Here is a 22,239-nt window from a genome sequence, read left to right as displayed (position 1 = left end):
AGGAAAAGTGACTTAATTGAACAGATATTTACATTTATTTACATTAATAAAACAACATGAGATAATGTTATGATTATTTGTGGGCATGTAGTCAAACATAGATGTAGATATGTTGGCATTTAAAAGGTCCATACTGTCTTCGACATTTCAAAGTATTTCTATTTTTAAAGTGATTCTTTATCACCAGAAAAAGGCCTTTCTTTGGGTGATGGCACTGGTTAACCACCATCAAACTAAAGGCTCTTTTTTAAAAAACATGTTCAGCATGACACTAAAAAATTGTTCTCACTATACTGCATTTTGTACAACACAGGGTTGAGTTGCTCCAAACTAGACCAAACCACATGCACACCAACACGTTCCTAGAAGCCCCACCTGTCTGTGTGTCAGGCACTCGCGACCCTCGCTGGGCGATCGTGACCAGCGCCGGTCCCCCTCTCTCTCTCTGTCTTGGTCCAGCTCTCTCTCTCGGGAGTGCCTGTGTGCGTACTCGCCGCCCCCGCGCTGCTCGGCCACGTAGCGCTCCTTGTCCACAGAGCCCTGGTGGTGGTGGTGATGGTGGTGGTGGTGCTTGCGGTCTTTGGAGCGGCCGCGGTCTCTGTCACGATCCTTGTCTTTGGACGTGAGGTCACCCGACTGGGTGGTTGTGCTCAGGTCTGTGCCCAGGCCTTGATGGTTTACAAGGGTTATTATATTATATTAGGGGTTTAAAGTGTGGTGAAAAAAAAAACATGAAAGATTTCTGTGACAAATAAATAACAATATGATATCACACTTTAACGGTGCCTAAAGGTGATAGTCAGCAATTCTGGAGAATGCTTGTTGTCAAAATCCCTTTTTGCTAAAATCAGTGAATATTTCCTCACGATCCACAACCTGAACATATTGTGTGCGTGTGTGCTGAAAGAAAATCAGGTGTTAATACACAGCCTAGGCTCTGTAAACAGGCATGTTGCTAGATACGGTGGGGCTCTTTATTTACATACCCTGTGTTAAACATACCCGTTTACAGAGCCTAGGCTGTGTATTTACACTTTATTTATTTAAGCGCACACAGTACAGGGACCAAGTATAGCTGTTCGTGAGGAGCTATTCACTGATCTTAAACAAAATGATTTTGACAACAAGCTTTCTCCAGAATCTCTGACTCCACCTTTCATTTATCGCAGGGTGTTTAATAAATTTGAATACATTTTTTTTTTCCTGCTTTGTTATAATTTTACTTTATACACTGTGCAACTGTAATAACACAACATCTGTCCATTAACCATCATGTTATTGCTTGGTTCGGTTGTGTGAGTGTGTGTGTGTGTGTGTGTGCGTGTATTGCGATCTCTTTCCCCTACCCGTGTCAGCCTCTGTGTAGCGACAGAGGGAGCGCTCCGATGCCCGGTGACTCCTGTCTTTTCTGCGGTGTCCGTGTCTGGACGTCCTGCCCTCCTCGGGCACGCGCTCCATGGTGTAGTCCTCCGGCCCTCCTTTGTCCCTATGGCCACGCCCAGACCTGCTGTGGCCCAGTGACGAGGCAGAGCGCTTCATGGGACTGCTGTCATTGATAGTCTAATGAGGGAAAGAGACGCAAGGACAGGTGTTTTTTTATTTGATTGTCAAGTTGGCGTTCCCTTCAGCCTTTTCAGAGACTCTGCTTGTGTTACATTTAGTAAAGTTTCAGAGCAATATACTGTACGTGCAAAAATCTGTTGTGGACTTTTACTCCTGCTCTTGCAACAACAAAAAAAAGGAGAGCAAAAGCAGACAGTTTGACCCTGAACTGGTCCTTTGAGCTAACAGTCAGTGACTGCTGTTAGCAGTCCCCTCCCTCGTCCCTGCGTAACCACATGAACACGCAGCCATCTTCGTCAAATAGTGCCTCGATGGAGAGCAGCGAGTCATCGTTCATGGCTACAGAGACCCGCCTCTCTTTTGCACTCTGTCTCCTGATTGGATAAAAACTAGTGGGATACTCAGAAATTTTATCTGGCAACTACAGCAAAGCTGAATGATTGGGAGACCTGTGTTATAAACTGCACATATACTGTACTGTTTAAGTGATTCCTGTATGAATATAGAAAGATTTAACACATATATTAACAAATAATATCACCTACTTCTCCTTTAAAATAAATAAAAAACCCGGCAAGTACAGTTTTTCTATATTTTATATAGTCTGTATTGTAGGGAAGAGTAGAAGTGTAGCATATTTCCGGACGTTTAGTTCTGAGACTCTACTATGTGTAGCGCAAGCAAAGTCTCTGATGAGGCATAGCATTTCCTGTGAGTTATAGGGGTTATGCATGAGTGTAAATGAGTGGGGGGCTTCTTGGATCTCTATGAAAGCGTACTGCTTCCTCCCACATCCCATCTCATATCAGACACTTCCACATCAGTAATAACCTCCTGATCATGCTACTTCAAAATATAGAAAAACTGTATACAGTTTATAGGGGTCGGCAAAAAAGCAGCCCGTGGGACAAGTTTGGCCCTCCATCACAATTATTTGGCCCTACAAATTCAGAGTCAGAATTGATGTATTATATCAATCCAAATAAAAATATACTATTTTAACTACTGTATGAATACACATAGCTTACAATGATCGTAATTAATCATCTAATATCCAAATCATCTTATTCTCTTTTAGCTTATTTTAAAAGTCCTGTTTTCATTTTCCACATTTGATTTTCTGTCTTAGCTCAGCTACTGCCAGCGGGGAGTTGAATTTAAGAAATGACCCAACTGTGTTAGGACTCTCCTGTTGACCAGGTGAATGAGAATAATTTTTTAAGAATTCACCACATAGGTGTGTGTCACCACTGATAAGAGCTGAAACTACTGCAACTGACGACCCCTTATAGAGAGGAATAAAAAGGTATAAGAACAAAAAGGAACACACAAAAAAATATATAAAAAAGATGATGGCAAATGGCCATGCCTTCCATGCTTCTGATACTTGCTTTGTCAAAGAAAAAAAGGGGATATAAGGGTCAGTATGAATTGCAACAGTCCTCCCATCCTCACAACCCTTAAAAAGGGATTGTTCAGTGTTATTGAAGTGACGTTGTATGAGGTACTTATGCATAGTTAGTCTGTTAAATTATGGAGATGGTGGTCAGTAAAGTCATTTTATTTTGGCTATACATGGCTTTAGAGGAAGTCATCATTTTACTATGTCAGAGGGGGCCAGCCAAAAAACGAGTCTTTCCCACATATGAATGCCTACCTACAAAATAAATATCCGTTCAATTGCCTACTAAATTTAAGATGTTTTATTATATTTATTTTTTAGGTAAGCATTCATATACAGGAGATATTTTTTTTCTTGCTGTCCCACTCTGTAAAGGTTCAATGCTGACCTCTGCTACAGCGACGCCTCTCCCAAACTCCTTAAAATGATTATGCCGACCACCAACTCCATAAAGAAACAGACTGACTCTGCATACTGACCCCATACAACCCCATTTCAAATATACTGAACTATTCCTTTAATCCCCTGACCATGGCACATTCCTGGCTGCACAAAACCCCTCTATTTCTGCTCTGTTTCAGCGTGCTTTCCTCCAGCCATGCAGGCGCATAGGGGTTGTCCTGAGTCCTCTACCTGCTTTAAGGTGGGACAGCAGGACAGAGCCTATGTTGCCACAAGTTGCTGACCTGTACATATACACCACCACACATCAGGCTACTTCAGTGCTACGTCCTTTTGCTGGCCAGTGTACCAGTTTTTGGGTATTAGAAAAAAATCAACAGATGACAGTTTGGCAGGTGTCTATAAAACACCAGGCCACATCTGGCCTCATAGGAGTAGCACTGAGAATCCCAACAACATATCTGTTCAAACACACGTATACCCCCGATCATTACCCACACACACACACACACACACACACACACACACACACACACACACACACACACACACACACACACACACACACACACACACACACACACACACACACACACACACACACACACACACACACACACACACACACACACACACACACACACACACACACACACACACACACACACACACACACGCACAGGCACAGGCACTGACACATTTAAAAGCATTTCAACACATTTATTGCATGCAGGTGGGCAGGTGATAATGGCGACCCGGGGAAACACAAGACAACATCGTTATGGAGGAGCACACAGGCATGAGGACATCAAGCAACAAAGCACTAGCAGCAGTAGCAGAGAGAGAGAGAGAGAAAGAGAGAGAGAGAGAGAGAGAGAGACAGAGGGACAGAGAGAGACTCAAAGGCCACAAGACAGTGTGGCATGACAGTTGAAGATGACAGGGGACGTGCAGAGTTGAGCCTAATTCCAAACCCGCTGTGTTAGGTGCATGAGAGGTAGTAGCTAAGGATGCCGGGATATGTTTGGAATCTGGGCTGGCATCCGATTAGGTCATGCCGAAAAAGGTTATTCTAAAATATTTTAAAGAAACCCCTGCCATGATTACGGCACCACATGGAGACATAACCGATGAGGGAGAAAAAAAAACGTTTCTGTGTGAGAGTGAAAGGGAGGTAAAAAATCAGAGAGAGCGATAGAAATATAAAAAGAGAAAGAGAAAGATAGACAAGACAGGGTAGACAGGGTACATACACTGAGGTTACTGCCACGTTGTTTCCCTTTCCTCCGCTGCTAATATGATCACAGAGAAGACGCACACACACAGAGCCACACATACACCAAAAAGTGTAGTCAGACATGGAGCATACACACAAGAACCAGGAGGGGAGGAAGAGGGAGAGAAGGAAGTGAGGGATGGATGGATGGATACACAATTAAAGAGAAAAGGGGAGAGAGGAGTACATGTAAAGAGTGTTAGGTGGAGATTTAACCCAAACAGATATGGGGGGAGGGGCACAGTGAGGAGAGGAAAAAAGATAGACAGAAAGAGGGAAGGGAGAGTCTGATCAGACACCGAAGCAGCAGTGAGCATGGAAGAGGAACACTTACCACAGACACTTGGGGGTGGCTGGTGCCCAAACAAGGTTTTATAGACAAGGTCACTATGATAATGCTCAATCAACGACAGCACGGTCACCACAGCAACAATGACACCAATCAGCAAAATACACATACAAATGGATGTGCGGGACTGTCACACGCACGCACACAATCAAAATGTACATCTCTTATGGCAGACAACAGAGTGACAGTGTGAGCTTCAGGGAACAGAGAACAGTGTGAGAACAGAACACGTAAGAACTGCAGAGCTAACATATATGCACAACGCACACGCACACACATGCACGCACGCGCACACACACACACACACACACACACACACACACACACACACACACACAAACACGCACGCACGCACGCAAGCACACACTTTCATGCTTTTTCCAGTCGTCCTCGTAGAAAAAATGTGCCCCCAATATTCAAAAACAGTTCACACCTTTGATAGAAAGGAAGAGACAGTTTAGTCCAATCACAAAAATAAAACTCAAATAAATCAGGGTCTTGAAAGAAGAAAAAATAATGGGGTGGGTGTAAACTGTGTGTGTGTGTGTGTGTGTGTGTGTATGTGTGTGTGTGTGTACATTTGTATTTATGAATATGTTGTGAATATGACAACCAGAGCACTCACCGGGATATGAAAGAATATACAAACAATGGATGTGTGTGTTCGATGGGAATGGGACAACCACAGTTAACAACGTCCATGCAGGTGCAGGATGAGATGAAGGGAAGAGGACAAAAGGAGAAGAAGAGAAAAGGAGCAGAAGGTCTGACTTTGCCTCGCTATAGCCTGTTTGAATTCAAGTTTGGAGGTCAACATTTCAGCAAAACATTTTCTATGTTTTAGCAAGAAATATTGTCATGATTGCATATCCTCTTAAATGGAAATCACATTTTTGGTTGTTCTTTGGCAGGACATAAAGAGATGTTTTCAAAAATGTGACCTTTGCCCAGAACCCCACCAGGGGCAGTATGCATGTGTCAACATGGACTTAACCCTCATCCTACTGACCTATTTTACATGCATGGACTATTGACAAAACAACAGATTTTTATCATTTTAGGAGAGTTACATTTGATTTGCTCAATGTGAAAAAAAATATGGAAATATCTGTGTCTTAGAGTTACTTTGCTGTATGTAAACTTAAAAATGACAGAGAGCTCCCATACTCCCCCTGTTGGTGTGTGTGTGTGTGTGTGTGTGTGTGTGTGTGACTTTAAATTCAAAACTAAGGCAAAAATTAACTCAATAAATAATTCTATTTGTTAAAACTGCATATATGGAATTGGATGTTTTTGTCTGGGGTCAAACTGACCCCAATATATTTGTATTTTTAAAAAGCAGAAATTAATAATAAAAAAATATATTTGGTCATGAAGAAGGAATTGATTGATTAAGTCATGAAAGTTGGAATGATATTACCTCGAGATATGAAAAGATGTTTTCATCTGGGGTCTAAAAATGACCCCACTTGGTAGGATGAGGGTTAATAAACATCCTCCAACATGGATTCAAGTAACCAAGGCGCTAAATCTTTTAGGCAGCAGCATGTCAGACCTTTGCGAGTGTAATCCTTTGAAACAAAAGGAGATGATGGAACACAGACAATGGGGGGAAATGGAAAGAGAGTGGAAAGGTGAGAATGCTGCTCACTTGGTTGTCGCCTGGGAGGCGGGGCATGGAAGCGGCCCTGCCATGGCCTTCCATTGGTGGAAAGTGCTCAGTATCCGAGTAACCATCCTGCCCCAGCTCTCTCATCTCTACCGTCTGCAAACAGAGCAGGAGAGCAGGAGATGGATGCCATGAAAGCTGACAGGGAGTAGGGGGGGTATGTAGGAACGTTTGGTATCCAAGGAAAGCACAGAACTGAGGGTCTCGGAAAAAGGTAAGAGTAGTCATATGGAGAATTTGGTGAATGTGTGTGTGCGAAGAGGGACTTTTTTTTCTTTGTTCGTTGTTTTAGTTTTTTAATTGTAAAATAAATTAAAAAACAAAAAGGAATTTGTTGTTTGGGTCTTACCTCAATACAATAAGGAGTACTGTATACTCCACATGAAATCCAATTTTGTGTTTGCAAAGTGTGCTGTCAAAAACAAGCAAATGCTTTAAGCAAATGCAAAGATTCATATTTTAATGTCATCTATAGGCCAGATGGTGGAGCTAGTGAGTCACGGCAGGAATGGATCGGAGGGGATCCCATTTACTGTCCAAAGGTCATGTGTTGGCCGGCTGCAGAAGGCAATACATTTGAGCTAGTAAATGAGGTTGAGTAAAAACTGCAATAACTTTGTTAGGGCTATTTATCAGACACTGCAGGTAACAAATCAAATTCAACCATGCAATATTTCTCACACAAATATGCCAAATTGCCTTTAGTTTGAAGTGTACCATGGGAAGTGGAGTTAAGTCTGATGGCTGGTTTGGCCTTATCTTTTTTAGCAACACCTCCGTTTAGGTTTCTTTGAATTTCAATCAGTATCTGAGATGGATTGCCGGATATTTCATCAAGTACCGTAAGTGTAAAAGAAGAAAAAAAGAAGAGAATAACCTTTTATTGTTTGTGTTTTATGATTTGATTTGCGATGTATCTACCTAACTGTGACTTATCATTCAAATTGGATTGATATGGAGAAGAGGCTACATAGTTACATGGCCCATTGATGCAGAGAGCCGTCAGGGCCCTCAAGGAGAGATGTTAACTGTAACAGCATGATGACAGAGGCAAGATCAGGTATGGTATAAGTCCATGCTAACTGAAGAATTGAGGTAAGAGAGATTGCAGGAAATGAAAATGACCTACACAATTGAATTAATAAAGGCAACGAGGCACAGGCTATATGCAAAGTCCCCTACAAAGCCACCACAACTCTACTCAAATCAACCGCGTCTGTGAAGAAAAAAACACTTTAAGGCCAAACAACACTCAGTCTCTGTTTGCACTTTGAGTTGTATACTTCTCTGATTATAGTTTGTTTGCACTGCAAAAATGAAAATCTAAATGCTTTATTTTGTTATTGTTATTTATACTGTTTTTAATTTAATTGAGATTTTCACTTGAGGAGTTCAGTTAGGTCACAGACAGCTTCAAATAAGAGTTAGAATCACATTACTAAATAGACCTCCATTGTTTTACATTTTGTGACTGACTTTCAAAATAAACGGATATTGTTCTAGTCATATATTTCCTCATTGAAGTTTTCTAAATATCTGTGTAGAATATCGTTATCGTGAACCCAATATCTTGTATCGTCAGGTAATGCCCTTGCCAACAATAGTTTGCTGTATGTGTTTTACTTTACTACATCCTTATGCCTTGAGGGGTTAGTATGGGAAAGGGGGGCACTGCATTCAACGGATATTGATTTGCAAGCTGTAACTGCATGGAAATTATTTAGACATTTTAGTGTCCTCAGTGCTTCTTTGGTAGTTTGTTTGGCAGGGATGACATGAGAGTAAAAACAAATGCTGAATGGTTGGAGTTTTTTTGAATACTTGCTCACACAAACTCAGTGTGTGTATGTGTGTATTTCTGAGCTTTCTACCTGAGAGTTGGACATGCTTCCCAGGCTACCCTCCAGTTGTCCCTCAGGACTCCAGCTGCCGGCCTTCTGGCTCATCTCCTGAGCACGAGGTGTCACCCACGAATGGCTCTGCGGGATCCCCCCTTCCACCGGCCTAGGACACACCACACACACGTTACAGACACAAATCTTCCTTACCGGCTCTGCTTTGAAACAACGGGGTTTCCACACATCTTTACCAATGACTTTTCCAAACTTTCCCATGACATTTTACCCAATTTCCATAACCTTATTTAAAGTAGCTTAAAGTAGGTTGGCCTCTTTAGCAATATGGCTCAATATTGAGACTCACAAACTTTACAGGCATCTTATCAGTTAAAAGTGCTACGAGGAACTTTTAAGTGACCCTGAAACAGTCAAATTGTTCCTATGATCAACATAAATTATATTTAACAGCAAATGAGACCATCAGTGCAAAGAATGCTATTTTTATATAGTTTTTCTTAATGCCTTTGTCATGGTTACGCTCACCCAGGAACTACTGCATGGCGTAGTAAAAACACTACCACTTTTGTCCAAAGGGGGTGCAAAAATAACACAGACTGAAAGTTCCTCGGAGCACCTTTAAGCAAACATCTAAGTGTTAGTTTGGTAAATGTACTCACTTGCAGGCTGCACAGCATTAGATCTTACATAATAGAAATTCAAGGAATTGTTTTGAATAACGTGAGACATGTTTAAGAGTTTGTACATGAACATATTTTAAACACTAACAAATTGCTGTAAAAAAAAAAAAAAAATCCCCAGAAATCAGTTAATTCCAAACCATTTCCAGGCCTGGAAAACATTGTTTTATTTTTTTTATTTCATAACTTTTCCAGGAATTTTATGACCATGGGAACTGACCCTGAACCAACCACCTCTCTGTAAAGCAAAAAACATGCCAACGACGACATCCAACTCACAGGCTGTTGACGGTCTCTGTTGTCTCGGGCGGAGGGAGGGCGTTATTAAGTCCCGGACCCCCGTCCTGGGTAGGGGTAGGTGGCTCCACGCGCTGAAACAGTAATGGCGTTCGATTCTGTGTGAGATATACAACATGGCCGTCGCCAGCTATCAGGCAGACTGACAGGGAAATGGAAGGAAAACGGGCAGAGCAGGAACAGAGGGGATGTTGTCGAGAGAGGGAGAGGGGGGGGGGGGGCTGTTCGGCTGAAGCGAGGCAAGGCAAAAGGTATAGTTGAAGGGGAAGGGGGTGGGGGGAACTGGAGTCTTGAGAAACTGATGCCAAACAGCTAGAAGGAGAGAGAGATGGGTGGACTCTGGGATCTGGCAACCTTGTGTGGCATTCAGGTCCAGAAAATCAAACCAATTACAGTGCATGTTAAGATCCAGTAAGGAAGTGCAATATGAGATCAAAGCGAATGATCAGTAACATTCTGGGGTTCATCTGATGACGGCAATACTGTATACTACATGTGTTGATTAAAAAAACCTTAAAAAAACATTTGCACTCAAATAAACGTAACATGTTTTCTACAGCAGTGGAACTGGAATTGATGAGAGAGGGGAGCAGAATATTAGGGGCCGTAACATGTGCAATTAAACACCTTGATTGATGAGGGTCTTAAGAAGCATGCAGTTCTCCAAAAGTTTGTTAAGGATCATTGCAATTCAGCTCTGATAGGATATCATCTAAGTAAATACACTAAAATTTATTTGGACGGTGGTCAACTCTTGAAAGAGTCCCCTCCTCTGACAAGGGATATCCTGAACAGTAGAGTCTGCCGCATCAATAACACAATGCAAATCTAACCGTCTAAGGGATCAACAAGCATGGGTGATGGAGAGTAAGGAGGTATCTTTACAAGCAATCGACACAGGAAAGAATCGAGCTCAGCAAGAGGGGCCATTTTGAATGTTCCCATGCTGTTGAGGCGTGGGCACCTTAGGGGCTGTGACAACACCTGCTTTACACCAATCCATCATGTGTGTCTCAAACAGTCACATGGCATAGAATCGGCCAAATGATGCAACACAACGGTTTAAGTCATCCAATAAATTAGCATTTAAAATTTTGTGAGAAGGGTATTTCTACTCATGAATCAATTTGTTTGTTTTATTCCTGCATGATGCCAATGCTACAATTTCTGCAAAAGCAATAAATTACAAATTGTCCCCAGCAGGTGGCAGCAATGTTTATGCAGTTAGAGGCATTGCGTGTAGGAGATAGGCAGTAGCATTGGACCATTATGTTATTATGCTCCTACCCTGCAAGCCCATTTAAAGGGATAGTTCAGTATTTTTTTAAGTGGGGTATGAGGTACTTTTAGTCATTGGTAAGGGGTTTGGGGGAGAAGACGTCAGCATTGAACAGTTGCAGATGGGGCCAGCCTAAGAATGCTTTTTCGCCACGTATATAAATGCTTAACTAAAAATAATTATTAAATAATATTTAAAGTGCAATTCTTTGTACTACTTTTTACGTAGTGCGGCCGTGTATTACTACGCCAACTTGCGCCAGTGCAGTGAAGCGTATCAGTCTGCAAATCAGCAATAGAAAAAATCCAACACTTAATGAACAATTGAACGGATATTTATTTTTAAAGTTTTTTTAAGCATTAATATGGAGAACATTTTTTTTCTAGTGATCCCCTCTGCAACAGTACAATGCTAAATTCTGCTACTGAGTCGGCTCTCCCAAACTCCTTAAAATGACTGCACTGATCATCATCTCCATAAGGTAACTAACTATGCATATGTACCTTGTACAACCACACTTTGGAAAATAGTGGACTGTCCCTTTAAGGTGAGTGAATGAGGACTCTTCCCTGGATCTTGACATACAGTATGTTGCCACAGCCCAGGCTTATATGAATGTGACTTCAGCCCAGCAGCCTTGATTTCGGTGAGTCAGTCTGCCTTTGACTTTAAAGGGTCGGATGCAGACTGAGTGTTATTCTCCTTGAGATAGAAGTACCTGCTCATCGCGTAGAGCCTGTGAGCGCTTGATCTTGCTCTGCCGGTAGTACTCCATGATCATCATGGCAGCGTAAATTTTCCCAACCGTCAGGTCTGTCGCTGCTGAAAGAATGACAAGTTACCCTGCAAGATTAGACCCTTTTGGTATGGACCCTGATCGCAAGGAATGGGAGAAAGGGGTGAGGCATGCACACAAACAGAGAAACACACTTGCATTCTCTCACAGACACACACATATACACACACATACACACACAAACACACACAAACACACACACATGAACATTGAGCACATAGTCTTTTCACAGACAGATTATTATTATTTTATTTTTTTACTTTCCTTTTTAATTTTTTACTTTAGTTTAACTCTATATAGCATATTTATATGTCAAAGGTAAAATCTAGTTTATAAAAAGCCTCTCATTGTGATATAGTCCAAACAAAATGCAGTCACACCAGGAATCTGCAATCATGTGATTGCCAGAAATAAAACAAAATACACGATTTGATTGAGACTGTTAAAAGACTTATTTGGACTTGGTTGCAAATGCAATGCTGAATACATAATACATTCCGTATAGCTCCAAGCTATTTGATAGCAAATATCATGCATTTTCACAAACTGAAACATTTACTGCCGTATGCAACTAGTGCGATGGCACCCGTGCATTTGTTCTCAGTGTAAAAACCCAAATGTACAGTATTTTCTATCAAGCACCGCAAGTCATTTAGTGTGCACAGCTGACTGCCCCTGAAGTGAAAAGACGTCTATAGAGAGTTGATCTATAGTAAGGCACCCTCTGATCTCAGGCACAGTGAGGTGAAGTGAGTTGGGGTTTTGTGTGTGTGACTATTCTGGTGAATGTGGTCACTAGACAGCAGTTTTATGTGTGTATGTGTGTAGCAGTTTTGCATCTTATGCAGGGGTCTTCGGCTAACGTTAGACACATCATGTTGGTCTAGTTTTTGCAAAAAGTAGCTTATTATTGCCTATTACCCCTTACAGTATCTCCATTGACGTCCTAGGGGTTGCAGTCCCCCCTGTTGAAGACGACTAGTCAAACGTCCAGGGTGTGATTCGTCAGTACCTCTGTTGGATTGTCTACCTGTTCTCATATTGATGTCTTTGTAGAGTTCAGGTATGGTGGCTGACTGTGGATGTGTGTGTGTGTGTGTGTGGAGTGATGTGCCAGCCGTATCAGAGGGTGCAGCAGCGAGAGAGACTGGCTGAGAGAAGCGGTCCTTCAAGGTGGTGTGAAGAGAATAACATAAAGGTTGGAGCACTGGGTGGCACAGGGTGGCGCCGATCCAAAGCCACATTGACTGCGCCCGCACCCACACTCTGCAACTTACACTTGTGCGGCGTAACCAGCAAATCCAGAGTCTTCTGGGAGAGATTGGGCCAGATTGCCATCATCTCCTTCCTCAGCTCCGCGTCCATCTGGTGCTTGTCAACACCACCTATTAGGCAGATTCGACAAACATGCGCATGCCACACGTGTACAGATATGCACACACATAATATAGGATAATATAGATAATGTAGATACACATCCATTCAGACACATACACGTGCGGACACGGAAATGTACACACAAAAAACGTATGCACCCATTCAGATTGATAAGAAAAAGGTAGAGGATAGAGGACAGACAAAAAAAGAGACAAACGGAAGAAATTCAATGTTATTAAGATCATAGTAATATATGTGATCACATCAGAACTGCTCTGACAACTGTGACCAGGCAATTTAGTTTTTAAAGGTGCATTGTCTATTGTTGGCATATTTAGTGGCATCTAGTGGTGAAAGTTCTAGATTGCAACGCTCCCTTGGTGACCCCTCTCTTTGGAATATTTACAGAAGCTACAGTGGCCTTAAGTTACTTAAAATAAGTTAGTTACTAGATATAAAAGGCTCCTTCTAAGGATAAAAAAGAAAAAAACAACTTTTACTTTCAAGCAAGTACACACTAATAATGAAAACATACATAAATATTTCATTCCATTTCTACCGAGTCGGTCCTGAAAAAGGCAAATCAATTCCAAACACTGCACCTTTAAGTGACAGAACCTCGATTCCACAGGATCTCAACCTCACAACCTCAGCCTATAGCAACATGGTATAATACACACAGGAAATCATTGTACTTGAGCTACAATGGGAGAAGCATCAGGAAGAGCTGAAGGTTTTCTGGGTGAATTCAGCACATAAATAGCGGACACCACTGCAATAAGAGAAAGAGGAGAAAGGAAGCAAGTGAAAAATCGATATCGAAAGGAGGCAAGAAGGATTCCGAACCTTCCGCGCCCTTGGCGATCTTGATGTCCAGTGCTGTGCGGATCAAGGCCATGAGGGTGGAGTTGAAGTGGACCGAGTTGTCGTCTGCAACGGGCAGATCCATACGCAGCAGTCTCTGTGGGAGAGCCAAACCGGGTTGAGGAGTAAGAAATGGTGAAGTAAGCGGGGTTGACATGTGTGGAACCTCCAGGTGACAAGGGGGAGTCAGTGGCAGGAAGAGGGGAGGGGGGAGAAGGGAGCAGTTTGGGTAAGGAGGGTTATTCCTAGGAGATGTGCATAGCAGGCTCCGTCTCTTGGTCAAATTAGGATTTTTAGTGTTGCTGTGATAACTTGTTCTTTTTTATAGGGATTCGGAGACTTTTTTAAGAATGTTGTGATATGAAAGAACCTGTGAGTGCATATAAGTATTCAATGAACACAATTTTGACAGATCTTGTCCCTCGACTTATATTCATGTATCTCTTAACCGTAACATTATCTACGTATGTTTTCTTGACATTCAAAAGACCTCACAGGTTGGTCCAACTGGGAATTTGCTGCACTAAATAAAGAAACAGGAGTACAGCCTGAGTAGCAGCTACTATTACCAAGAGCTCCCCCTAGGGGTTTGGAGGTTCACAGTGACACCAACAGAGCCCGGATGATAAGCCAATAAACAACCAAGGAACCAGTATAAGGAAGGGGAGACACTTTGGTGTTTGTTTATTGGTTTCATCCGTTATAGGCCTTGTTGGTTTATAATTGAAACAGACAATACAAAGACACACACACACAAAGTCACATGTGACAGAGTGACGTTTGTATGCGTTTGGTGGCAGAAGACGGCGACAACCCAGACATGCAGCATATCATGCCTCCCTCAACATCCCGATTAAACACATCCAACTAAAACTCTATTTCCCCAAGGCATTCTTGCACATCCCACCCGCATGCAACCATGCGATGCACACGCAATATGCCTCACAGGACAAGCAGCTGCGCAGCCGTACACAGAAAGCATCCTCTGTTGGCGGCATTAAAATGAGTTTGTGAGTTGTCTTAACGTGGCTGTTATTGGACGGGATAAGGCAATTTGTAGAGAATGGGGCTAGGCTGAAATGATATATAACAACGAGCTCTAGTGCTAGTCATCTGATGTCTAATGCTTGAAAAATGGGCACATAATTAGATGGCAAATAGGTGAGAGAGAGAGAGAGAGCAGCATTCTGTGGAAAAAGAAAGAAGAAGGAAACAAAAACAAAATGGCCGCTATTTAAGTGTTGGTTTGGTGCCTGGATGCAAAATGATTGTTCGGGTGAACATAAGGTATATGTAGTATTATGACAGAAGGATGTAAGCTTAAGGGACAGATAAGATAGAGAAATAAAAACCAACAGGTTAATAGGTTATGAGCTGGAGCATGGTCAGAGAAAAGTGACCAAAAATAGACAAAATGAGGCAAAGATCACCAGACATAGTTTGCTGTGTCAGTAAGAAAGCGGTCCTGCCTGAGGGCTCTACTGTCTCTCTTTGGGACAGAGAAGATCATAGGTTATTAACGGTGCAGCTAGAGGGGGTCATTGTTCTGTGGATGGTCAAAAGGGAAGTTTGGATTTTTTTTTCTCATTGGCATAGATAGAGCTTTGAGAAAGTGGTACGGGAGGGTAAGGCAGATACGGCGACCCTCTTTTACAGTAACGACTATCAAGGAGCAGATTAAAGGTGCAGTGTGTAATATTGGCATATTTAGTGGTATCAAGTGGTAACCCTTCCCTTACCAATAATAAGAGAATCTACGGTGGCCTACAAGGAGAATAAGCCAGTCACTAAAGATGGCATCATCCACCAGTCCACAATATCAAGTGTTGAAGTAAAGATGTATCGAGTTATTTAATCTATAGTACTTCTTCTTCTTCTTCCTCTTCTTCAAACAGGTGCATTTCCCAGGACACCTGATATATATAAAAACGCGTAAGGCCATAAGTTTGTCCATTCTGTCCTACTTTACTGTAGAAACATGGCACTGCAAAAGCTTGTATGTACTGTAGATATAAAAGGCTCATTCTAGGGAAATAATAGAAAAGACTACTTTTATTTTTAGACAAGTATACACTAATGAAAATATACTCATACATATTATATTCCATTTATACCAAGTCTGTTCTGACAAATGCCCAAAAATTCTACACACAGCACCTTGAATAATGTCAGAGAAGTATTGCCGAAACCATGCATGTGATGCATGTTAGGTTGTTGAGGAGGGGATTGAGTCTTAGGGGGAAATGTTTGAGGATAAAAAAGAGAGAGAGAAAGAGAGTATCTAATGTTAGGTTGGAGGCCAAAATAAAAACATGATTGAAGAGACAGAGATAGAGGCTTAAAAACCTGGGTCAAATAATACATACACATAGGTCGATTTATTTTTTCTTCTTCTCATTAGTGTAATAAAGGGGAGACCATAGATGGAGATTTTTTTATAGGACAACAACCATAGATTGTAAATTCCTATGAAAATTAAGGTTTGGTATACCTTCCTTAGATGGCATTCTCCTTAATACATGCAGTCATATTAAAGCCTCCATCTATATGGAATCCTACATACTATCAAATGTCAGTATAATTTGCCACAGGTCTGCTGGAGAAGAGGGAGGAGGGAGAGTTGGGTAAAGCGATGGTGGTTAGCAATGGAGCGATCTCCTGTGCCTACAGGCTGCTGGGCCGGCTGCCCCCTGAGGCTCACAGTGATCTGCCAATGATGTTTTGTGAGACTATCACATTTTTAAAGGTACAGGCACATTTGTTTTGATCATTGAGAATTTTTCTATTTACAAGGGGTTGGATTAGTTTAGTCTGCGCGCCGGGGTGGGTGATGGTGGTGATATTCGGCCATGCAGAAGGCAGGTGAGGGGGGGGGGGGGGGTGTATATGTGTGGGGGAGGGGAGGGGAGGGTAGGGGGGCAATATGCAGAGATGAGGGGGGGCTGGAAACAGAATAGAACTGCATTGACGACAGAAGAACCAAAGGACAAGGAGCAGATTGAACTCGCAGATAGAAAAAGGCTGCTTGTGTGTGTGTGTGGGGGGGAGCTTGGAGCTGCTACATGAAGGGGAAAAGCAAAAAATAACTGCTTCCGTATGGCGACCTGAGGCTCTCGGAGAAACACACATCACTGAAACAAGCCCTTCTGCTCTCTCTACCATTAGAAATAAACAGATAATTTCTATGTGTAGGTTAACATTCTCCATCCCGTGTGTGTGTGTTTGTGTGCGTGTCTGCCCCATCCACAGAACGGAGCGAGTCGGAGGACATCAAGTCTAGCGGACCTTCCAAGCCCTGCTGCACACGCAATGCTATTCTGTGAAACGGTGTGTGTGTGTGTGTGTGTCAATGTCCACATGTTTTGAAAGCTAATTAATCTATATCTTAGGTTGTCATGCTTAGACGTTTAAAGTAGCTACGAGGAACTTTTAAATATTTCTGAAACAGTCTAATTTCTCCTCTGATGATCATAAATCACATGTCACATCTCATGGAACAGCAAACGAGACCACCAGTGCAGTGTATTAATGCCTTTGTCTGGGTACGCTCACCCAGAAACAACAGCTGGCATCGTAAAAACACTACCAATTTTGTCCAAAGGGGCCGCTAGGATTAACACAAACTGAAAGTTCCTTGTAACCACTTTAGATAATTGCATTCATAAATACCCTTACTACTGTCACTGTACTTGAAGAATAGTATGACATTACTGATCGTAATGTGCATGTGTTTTGCATGGTTGCGGAAGCTATAGCTTGTGTTTCGGTCGTACGCGGCGCAAACGAGCTGAGAAGGTCCCTCTTTTCGTCCCCTCCTGTGGATACACCCTCCCCCCCCCCCCACCCTGCCTAACCTTTCACCCTCCTTTGTCTTGCTAGTGCTACCTCCACCCGCAAAAAAAATCTCACACCACCACACAACGCCACAACACCGACCGGTCCACCCGAAAAAAATAAAAATAATGATAAACACAACCAAAGAAACAGCGACGACACTAAAGTTTTACACCACGTTGAGCGCTAAAAACCGTGGCCCCTCCCTCCTGGACCCCCCGACCCCGACCCCGACCCCCATAGGAGACTTGGGTGAAGATGGGAGTTCCTTTCTGACCTTGTAGGCCACCCGTGCTGGACACCTCTTCCCCAGGCCTAGCGGAGGACTCATGTGCCTCAGCATGTCATACATTTCCCTGCAACTGATCCTGCCACTGCAACATGGGGCCAGTGCCACACCACCCCGCGATAAAAAAAGAAGAGCACAAAAACAGGGAGAGAGAGAGAGAGAGAGAGGAAGAGAGAGAAAAGTGGAAATAATAGAGAGATTGAGAGGAATGATTGATTAGAGGATAGAGTTCAAAAGAGAGAGAAGCGGATCGCCGTGTCACAGAGATTGAGAGAGAAAGGGGGGAGAGAGAGAGAGAGAGAACAAAACAAAGTAAAAGAACAAAACAACAGAGAGACAAGGTTATTGGGCTGATAGCAAGATTCTGTGGCCTGTGGCTTTTCTATAGGCTGCTTGTGCTCTCTTAGAGTTTGTCTGGTCCAAAAAAGTAAATGTCAGACAAGGGAAGGCAGACAACAGGTGGACGGTTGGGATTGGAATTTGAGAAGTGCTGTAAATGTTCTCTTGTAGTATCAGGAGACAATTCTGTGCGAGGACATAGGTGTGTGTGTGTGTGTATGTGTGTGTGTGTGTGTGTCCGTGTGTGTGTTTGCACAGCAGAGCAGGGCAGAGCTTGACAGCAGGCGCCAAGCCGCTCCTGCTCTGACGAGGAGAGATGGGGAGGAAGATGAAGGGGTGTCAATGCAGTTTCTGTCTTTCTCCCAACCCCCAAAAATACCAAGAACAATGCAACACTACAGTGAACAACCGTAGCTTGCTACATTCTAGCCATGGCTCCACAGCAGGCAAAAGTAAGAGTATTAAAAAAAACAAAAAAAAACAATAACAAAAATTATTTCAACAATGTTGTAGGATTTAATGTGGATTTTTTTCCCCATGTCAATAAGTGCATTACACATGCGTCTCTGGGTGTCTGCATTGTCCCGCACATTCTCTCAGCAATTCAGAATGCAAGACCATAATGGTGGAAAAGGGAAAAAAGGAAAATTAAAAAACAAAAAACAAAAGCGGCATTCAATCCATTCCTGGATGCTGTGGCTAGCAAGTGTGATTGAGATATTTTGTTTGAATGGAAGTCAAACCTTGCAGGCCACCCTATGGGGGCATTTCTTGCCTAAGCCGAGAGGCGGGTCGATTACTCGTAATAAACTGTACATGTCCTTATAATGAATGCGCCCGCTGCAAGAAGAATACAGGGGGGTTAAGAAACACACGAGTACACACAGGAAAAAAACACACACAGTCACACACCTCCAGGAAGAAGAGAGAACATTGGGAGGAAGAGCAAAAGATTGACAAGTACACAGTATCTGAAATGACTTTACAATATGGCTACTGTAACAGACTCTGTAGACACATCTACACTTAAATGCACCTATACAAACTGAACATACTTTCTACGCACTTCACTGCATGCCACTCACTGTTAAACTGTAATGGCATGAGGACCATGTTTAACATTAAATCGTCCTCTTTTGATTCAGATGGTTTTTCCTCTAGCTTAATCTGTGCCCCTCAGTTACTCAGCCCTTTCCTTACATTCTCCAGTCCAACCCCTCACTGCATGTGTGTAATTAAGGAATTGCAAACAGCCTGTGCTTGGTAAACAGCTGAATGTTTAATAGCCGTGTGTGTGCTGTGCGGATCCCCTCCCTTTTAAATATGTGTTCATGTCAGGCATGTTTATTTGTTGGCTGTCCATTGTTTCTGTCCATGTGATATAGGGCTTAAAAATAACATATTAGCTTAGCTTAGGGAAACACAGATAACATTATTTACTGTACGTTTTAATTAAAAAAAAATGATTTTTGGATTTCTAAAAAAGGTATTCAACCGTATGGTTGAGTTTATCCTGCAATCAACAATTTAAATATCTCTTTGATTTTTCCCAATTGCCATTTTCTTCCTAAATTCCATCTTTAATCTATTTTTTTTTATCATGCCTTCCATTGTCTTATTTTTTTCTTTCTTTCCATTTCTTTAGCACTTGTCTGTTTCGGGCTCTGTATATGCGCAGTCAACAGGACAGCAATGGGGTCAACACACAGGCACTGGAATACAGAAACCATGGAAACGTAGCATGTCTACAGTTAGACATTTAGACTACAGAGTTGAACAGGGGAGCTTTAGTTGGATTGTAGACGTTGCCACATCGAACAGTTTTTTTTATAGCAGTATGCAGATTCCAGAAGAGGGAAAACGTTTAGGAAAGGTTGGGAGATATTTCGGGACAGTTTGAAAAGAGGAAAAGAGGAGAGGGGAGGAGGGGTTGTACGGCATGAGAGATAACCAGATGCCTGAGGTGGTTATACTCCAATCCCTTACAGCCCCCCTTGCAGCTCTTTCAATACAAGTCTATGCTCTATTAACCAGTTGAAACTTGTCACTCAATTTGTACCATATAGAACGCTTTGAAGGATGTTTTGCTCATTAAAAAAAACGTTGTTGAGAAGTAACTGATTTCATTGCTTGGGCCTTGCTTTGTATGAACATGCATATCAAAACAACACTTAATTAATATCTCTGTAGTTCTATGTGGATGACTGATCCATACACAACCAGGAATGTGCAACATTTATGGATATAACTTTTGTTTTTACTCAGTAATTAGCTTATCATAAAAGGTGCACCATATCAGTTGCAAGGCCTGGCAATTGAAATGAAAATCAAGCAAGTCGATGTTAAAATGTTCAATTATAATGGGGACACAGATACGTTAGCTTGGCTATTTGAAAATAGAACACATTCAATTGCTGACTATATTGAAAAGGTGTGGGCTAAGAGAAAGGTGTCACTATATATTTAGTTTGTCTATCCATTGACGTATGTATAATATTACAAATAGTGTATTGTTGGGAATGTGTATGCACTACACTTTTTTGTGTTGTATTATATCAGTGTCTTGAAGTCCCGTGTATCGCCACTTGTGTCATGACACAAAAATAAACTCTTCCTTAATTCAGTCATTTCATCAATTCATGTGTGTGTGTGGGTGTGTGTGTGTGTATGTGTTTGTGCGCATGTGCACGTGCACCTGAGTGCATGCACATCACCACTCACCAGGCAGCAGGATCATACTCGGCCCATATCCTGACATACTCATCCAAGTGGTGAGGTCCCAATATGGACGAATCTCTAGTCAGGTACTCAAAGTTGTCCATGATGACGGCAACAAACAGATTCAGCATCTAAAATGTGCACACATAAACACACGCAAACACACACACACACACACACACGCACGCACTCACACACACACACACACACACACAACACACACACAAACAAACAAGTAGAAAAGTTAAACATCTGTTCTGACGGATAGAGCCACTCATCCGAACAGCACCAGAAATATGTTGCCTATGACTAATTAACTCTTCAAACTGCAACTAAGAACTTTAGGGAAGGGCATATCTGGTCATTTCTTTGTCTTTGTTCAGATTAAAGACAAAATAAGAGTGAGACTTTCCCATCTGGATGCAGGACTTTCTCATGAAAAGGCAATATTTCTAGGCAGCATTTTGCTATATACATATACGTAAGTTTCAATCAAATCTAATGGCTGCAGCGTGTTTCCTTGTATGCAAAATTTAATCGAGAACTGATAGATTCATGCTTTCTGAATGGCTCTTCATCATTAAATGGGGGCAATGGTGCTCAGGGTGTTGGATTATGTGGTATTATGAATTACAAACTTACCAAGAATGAACAGAAGAAGATGAAGGAGACAAAGTAGAGGTAGGCCACCTGGCTGCCACACTCCGGCTCTGGATTCCCTGCGAGTATGTCACATTCCTTACCCCCCAGACACGCCAGCATGATCTCATGCCACGCCTCTCCAGTTGCACTTCTAAAGTTTATGGAGAATTTGGATTGTAAAGTCGGTCAAAACAGTAGGTTTCGGATTTAAAAAAGAATCATTTGGTTTTTAGAAAACTATATCTTTTAGCAAATTAAGCAAACAAACATTGTGTGTTTACTGATTCAAGCAGACAAACAGGTTCACACACACACACACACACACACACACACACACACACACACACACACACACACACACACACACACACACACACACACCTGAAGAGAAGCATGAGAGCCATAACGAAAGTCCTGAAGTTGTTGTGCTCGTTGATGGCACTATCCCCTCCCTCTTCTATTGCAATATTCCCAAACAGCTGTTGAATACAAAAATAGTGTTAAAATAAACAGACAGAGGTTGTTCATTAATTGCCTTTCTCGCCTTCTCTGTCACCAAAGCAGGGCTTTAAAGGTGGAGTCAGATATTCTGGAGAAAGCTTTTGGT

At 42.1% G+C, this 22,239-nt stretch overlaps 1 protein-coding gene across 1 annotated transcript in view; it reads right to left on the bottom strand.

The window, feature by feature from the left end:
* cacna1aa (calcium channel, voltage-dependent, P/Q type, alpha 1A subunit, a) overlaps positions 1-22,239 on the bottom strand; it is a gene marked incomplete at both ends in the record, with an annotated part of 85,352 nt that overhangs the window by 1,713 nt on the left and 61,400 nt on the right. Inside the window, 13 exons of the mRNA XM_080044792.1 lie at positions 376-668; positions 1,347-1,560; positions 4,621-4,659; positions 6,644-6,757; positions 8,533-8,665; positions 9,477-9,592; positions 11,492-11,595; positions 12,847-12,954; positions 13,793-13,907; positions 19,016-19,112; positions 20,994-21,121; positions 21,633-21,783; positions 22,014-22,111. Of these exons, the coding sequence (XP_079900918.1) occupies positions 376-668; positions 1,347-1,560; positions 4,621-4,659; positions 6,644-6,757; positions 8,533-8,665; positions 9,477-9,592; positions 11,492-11,595; positions 12,847-12,954; positions 13,793-13,907; positions 19,016-19,112; positions 20,994-21,121; positions 21,633-21,783; positions 22,014-22,111 (1,710 nt within the window). The remainder of the gene's footprint in view (positions 1-375; positions 669-1,346; positions 1,561-4,620; positions 4,660-6,643; positions 6,758-8,532; positions 8,666-9,476; positions 9,593-11,491; positions 11,596-12,846; positions 12,955-13,792; positions 13,908-19,015; positions 19,113-20,993; positions 21,122-21,632; positions 21,784-22,013; positions 22,112-22,239) is intronic.

The sequence above is a fragment of the Ammodytes marinus genome (assembly GCF_949987685.1).
Source record: "Ammodytes marinus genome assembly, chromosome: 16".
Classification (NCBI taxonomy): domain Eukaryota; kingdom Metazoa; phylum Chordata; class Actinopteri; order Uranoscopiformes; family Ammodytidae; genus Ammodytes; species Ammodytes marinus.
This window is presented reverse-complemented; position numbering and strand designations above follow the sequence as displayed.